Source organism: Hevea brasiliensis, chromosome 9, assembly GCF_030052815.1.
Source record: "Hevea brasiliensis isolate MT/VB/25A 57/8 chromosome 9, ASM3005281v1, whole genome shotgun sequence".
In the NCBI taxonomy this organism is placed as follows: domain Eukaryota; kingdom Viridiplantae; phylum Streptophyta; class Magnoliopsida; order Malpighiales; family Euphorbiaceae; genus Hevea; species Hevea brasiliensis.
Window position 1 is genome coordinate 17,646,869 of NC_079501.1, and position 5,584 is coordinate 17,652,452.

The window sequence follows — 5,584 nt, forward strand, 5'->3', positions numbered from 1 at the left end:
ATATAACAATTAACGATAGAAAACAACCAAGATTCTACTCTATGTGTCCACATCTGAAACACATTCTTATCTCATAATCATAATTATGCTGCTGATGCAGGAACAACAATTTTTTTTTTTAATTGAATTCTTTCAAATTTGAAATTTCATTATTCAAAAGATGACTTTAATATCAGTAAGTGTATTGAAACTCGTGGGTAAAAACCATGAACTCAAAACAAAAAAGATGAACTCTTGAATCTGCAATGAATGAATCCAAGGCAATATCTTCTGCTATTCTAAAAGAGCATGCACAGAAGCATAATCTAAGTACTCTGATATTTAAGGCTTACGAGAAACATTTACTTATTCAGTCAGTCTCCTCGAATATAACAACTAGCAGTATCAAATCAAAGGTGGAAGCGCAAGAAAAGAACACAGAATAATCAACCACACCTACATCTTAACAAGAATGAGCTTGTTATTGCTCAGCTTCATGAATAACATTAAATAATAGTAATTAAAAAGTGCATATAACTGGATTTGATACACTTTGTGAGATAGATTATTGTCATGTTTATGAGTATAATTAGGTGAATCTCAAAAAAAAAAAAAAAGGAAGGAAAAAAATGAATCTAACTTTCTGTGTGCTAGAACTATTTTGAAAATAAAACCAAAAATTGCCTTCCAGAAACACCAATTTGTACTGCTTCTTCCCTTACCATTTCAATCCTAGAGAAATGTTACACATCAGCACAGTTCATTGGTGCATATCCCAGCCTAGACTTGTTTGTATCATACATGATGTGGAAATTCTGCTGCTGATAGTTTCCTATAATGGAAAGAGCAGATTGAGGAGTCCCCAGAATTGCCAAGCAAACAACTTCCTCAGGTTCAAAACGAATAAAGTAGTTTTCAACTGGGAAATTCCATACTGCTCCATCTGCAAATAGGATTCCAAATTCAGGCAGCTCCATCTTCTCAACCCCAGAGACATTATAACAAGGATCCAGAACTGGGAAATCTTTCATCTTTGGATAGCCTTTAACCTTCTTCACAAATGCATCCTTTATAATCTGGTAAGCTGGTTCTGCAAAATAGCTGAGTGTAGTACCAGAATCCACAATCGTACCACCAGCACCATCAGAGGACACAATCCAAGTCTTCTCAGGTATGTTTAGCACCTCTCCTCCAACCATGATCGATTTTATTTCAACATAATAAAATGTATCAACTGGGTTTTCCTTCCCAGCAACCAAAGAAGTGAAATTCAAGTCAGGATGACTTAAGAGGTCCTTATCCTCGCCAAAGATCAATTTGCTGCTAACATTAGTGTCACTGTTTCTATCAACAAGGCAATACGAAAAGGAATGACCATATAGAGACTGAAGCTGGGAGGCAAAGGAAAGAGGCCCTCTGCCAAGTCCTAATAAGCCTGCAGCCCCATGAAAAAGGCCCCTATTCCAATGACCACAACCGAACATCACATTCTCTACTTGCTTAAATTCTGACTTCCCAGCAGGCGATGTAAGGTTAACCGTAAAGGTTTCTAGTGCAAAATCACCAGTTGTATTTGAACTATCACCGTACCAATAGAAATAAGGACATGCCTGATTCTCAGCCTTGCAAGGCTGGGGAGGATCAGGTGATGAGACCAAATGGCACCGAGGATCTTGGCAACTTATATTCCTAAAAGAAGTGGAGTCCTTAGGATCATAATAAGGCCCATTTTGCTCAAAACAATCAAGACAGGGAACGCATTGAATCCAATTAAGATCACTGCCAGTATCAAGAATCAAAGAAAAGTGTTTAGGAGGGGTACCAATAAAAACATCCATAAAGTATTCTCCAGAGCCAAGGCTGACACCTGACTCCAAGGTTGCCATGAGCTGCCCGGAAATCCCAGTTGCATAAGATTCCGGAGATGCTGCTGAGGCAACCACAGGTTGCTTCAACACTTTCTTTTGCTGCTCCTTGTCTTTTTTTAGTCTTGAAATGACATTTTGATTCTTCTTCTCAACAATCCTTTTGTGTAGAGTCTGAATTCTGCTCAAATCCCGAGTGGTGGAAGCGATAAAAGATTCTTCTGCGGTAGATTCTTGATTCATCGGCCTGTACCTGTGCTTTAACTCAAGTTTCACCGTCTTCTTAGAATCTTTTCCTTCATCACCATCAAGTTCATCATCATCGTCATCTTGCTCTTCTAGGGCAGCTATTGATTTTGTTGGTTGGTCTTTCCTTGAACTGGAGAGGCTACAATCTGTTTTTATTGTTGAAGAAGAAACTGCATTGAACGTCATGTGGTCAAGCAATTCGATTCCCGCAAGAGTTGAGATATTGCGATTTACATTATTCTTGTGGTCATTTACTCCTGCAATCGCTTCAAAAGCACCAGAAAATAGCAAAAGAAGAAGAAAAAGGAAACAGAACTTGGAGAACATGGCAACCACTACTTCTTGTTTGGTCAAAGAGAAAATCCAAGCAAATACCGTTTGTAGGAAACTAAAAAACAGATAAACAACGACTGGGTTTTCAGCCAAGAAAATGGAAAAAAAAAATCCCAGAAAGATGAGAACAGGAAAAGTTTTGGTGCTTAAGAAAAAATGAATGAACAAAAGAGAAGAGCAAAGCTAAAGTATTTATGGATTCTGTATGTTAGAAGCTAAGAATCAAAATCAAAAACTTAGACTTTGAATTACTATATTTCAAGGAAGGCACTGTGGAGACGCGGTTTCACATGAAATGAGGGGAAGAGAGAAAAAGAAAGGAGAAAATTAAAAAAATAATAATAATAATAAAAGAGCGCAGTCTGCACTTAATGGTGGGATTCAAACTAAAAAGGGAAAATAGAAGAGAAAATGATGGTTTAATTGGTGGGTGATTTTTACCTGGTCTTGTTCTTCTTCTTCTTCTTCTTCTTCTCCTTGTTCTTGAGCTTGTTTTTGGGTTTCTTCCTCTTGGTTTCCTGTTTCATTTGCTGAACACGGATTATAAAAATTAAAATAAAAATCAAGTAAAAGTCTCTTCGCGTGAAAACAGGTTATTCAGTGATGTAGTGGTGCCTTTGACCTTGATTAATAATAAATCAATCCAGCTTTTGAACCCATAACCAAACAAAAACCCATTTTCTTTGACTAACTCTACAAGAAAGTGACACAGAAAGAGTACATTACAAATTTATAAATCTGTTTATTACAACAGTAAAAGTGATATTATGTATAACAGTTGAGTATCATTATTCATTAAGGTTACACCACCACCTGAGAATAGATTATTTTAAAAATCGACTTGTAAGAGAAATTATTTTGAGATTGTAATAATTGAAAAAATAAGAAAATAATCTATTTTTATATATATAAAATTAACAAATTTTTTTTATTATCACATAAGATTTTTAAATTATTATATTTATATTACGTGATAATATTTAAAATATTTAATTTTTTTATGCTAACATTTAATTAAATGATAATATTAAATTAAATTTATTATTAATAATTTTTTTCTTATCACATATGTTAATTTTATTAATAGCAATTTAAAAAAACAGGTAAATTAAATTTATTGTTATTTATTGAATTTCATATATTATTCATAAAATATTAATTTTTTATCATTTATCCTTTATTTTTAATTTTATATATATATATATATATATATATATATATATAAAATAAAACAGTATTTTCAAGAAAATGACACATAGCACCTTTTCTTAAAAGATTGCTGTATCACATTTTATGAATATTCTCTTTTATATTAATTATTATTTAATTTTTTAATTTTTTTTAATTATTATTATTATTTACAATATTATCTTAATATTTATTATTTTAATTATAATTTCTTTTAAAATTTAATTTTTTAATAATTAAGACATTTTATAGTCAAATGTAATATTTAAAAATTATTTATGTTATTTTATAAATATTAATTATTATTTAATTTTTTTTATTTCTCTTTTAATTATCATTATTATTTACAATACTATCTTAATATTTATAATTTAAATTATTATTTTTTAAAATTTAATTTTTAAAAATTAAGACATTTATGATTAAATATAATATTTAAAATTTATTTAAATTATTTTTTTATAAATTTATTTATATAAAATATTATTTATCAAATTTTACTCTCCATAATAATAATAATAATAATAATAATAATAATAATAATAATAATAATAAGTCATTAATTTAAAAAAAATTGATTATTAATTTATTATTTAATAATAAATCATAAATAATATCTTTTATGAAAATTATTATTTAATTTTTTTATTTATCTTTTAATTATCATTATTACTTACAATACTACCATAACATTTATAATTTAAATTATTATTATTTTTTAATTTTAATTCTTAAAAATTAAGATTTTTTTATAATTAAATATAATATTTAAAAATTATTCATATCATTTTTTATAAATTCTTTTATGTAAAAATATTATTTATTATGTTTTATCCTCAATAATAATAATAATAAAATATTATTAATGTTCATTAATTTTAAAAAAAAAAATTACCATTAATTTATTATCTCACAATAAACTATCATATAATTTAATCAATCTTAAATTATGTTATATCTTTAATAAATATTTTTATTAAATTATTATATTTTTTTATTTTTATTATGAAATCCTTATTAAAAAATTTGAAAGACAAAATCTACATAAAAAAATTATAAAAAAAAAATATAGATATTTGATTTATTTATAATTAGTATGTATTATTTTTTATATTAATAATTAAATATTTTTTTATTTCACTTTCTTAAAATTAATTATTATTATTATTATTATTATTATTATTATTATTATTATTATTATTATTGTTAACTTATAACCATTTAATTAAGACGACTAAGTAAATAAAAAATATTTTACTATTATAAAAATTAATTTTAATACTTGTTATCGATTTTTAATTAAATAATATTTAATTATAGATTAATTTTTATTTAAATAGTTTTTATTTATTTGGCTGTATATAGTATGTCATATGAGACATGTGATGCATATCAAACACTACTCTCTCATCAAATATTTTAATTTCACCTAAATGCTTTCAAATCTTTTTTTATTTACGTTATTTTTTATTATTTTTTTAAAAATTATTACTTATCATTTTCAAAATTTATTTATTTAAATATATTTAATTAATATATATTTAATTATTAATTTTTTTATAAATTTTTATTTAATATTTCTTAAACTTTTAAATATTTTATTTCATTATAATTATATATCTAATACAACTATTGTCACGACCCAACCTATGGGCCGGACCGGCACTAGGACCTGGGCCAGCCTAAAGCCCCCGAGGCCCGTAGTAAGCCTAACTGTTCATTAACCCAACTCTAAGGCCCATTTGGGCCCAATATCAAGAAAACAAACGGACAGTCCGCCATAAAATGGACTTACCAACGGGGAGTTTTCGACTCACCCGACCTGTAAACACAATATATAGTCAATTGGGGAGCTCAGCTCACCCTCCACATACTCATCAACATAATAATAAATGGGAGCTCAGCTCCCTCATCCAATCCATCAAACATGCATAGCATATTAAGTTTACAGGTCCCAAAATAATAATTTA

The 5,584-nt window shown here is 27.7% G+C and overlaps 1 protein-coding gene across 2 annotated transcripts; it reads right to left on the bottom strand.

Annotated features, from left to right (window-relative positions):
- Positions 1-442: 442 nt before the first annotated feature.
- On the bottom strand, positions 443-3,109 carry LOC110651989 (aspartyl protease family protein 2). Of its 2 annotated transcripts, none has more exons than XM_021807472.2 (2): positions 2,869-3,109; positions 443-2,461 (listed from the first exon to the last, which is right to left on the bottom strand). In XM_021807472.2, exons 1-2 carry the CDS (start codon positions 2,951-2,953, stop codon positions 723-725), a joined length of 1,824 nt encoding a protein of 607 aa, XP_021663164.2. In that variant the 5' UTR covers positions 2,954-3,109; the 3' UTR covers positions 443-722. The 2 variants fall into 2 exon arrangements, with proteins under 2 accessions (XP_021663164.2, XP_021663165.1); XM_021807473.2 differs by having other exon boundaries at positions 443-2,350; positions 2,868-3,106.
- Between the last annotated feature and the right edge of the window lie 2,475 nt (positions 3,110-5,584).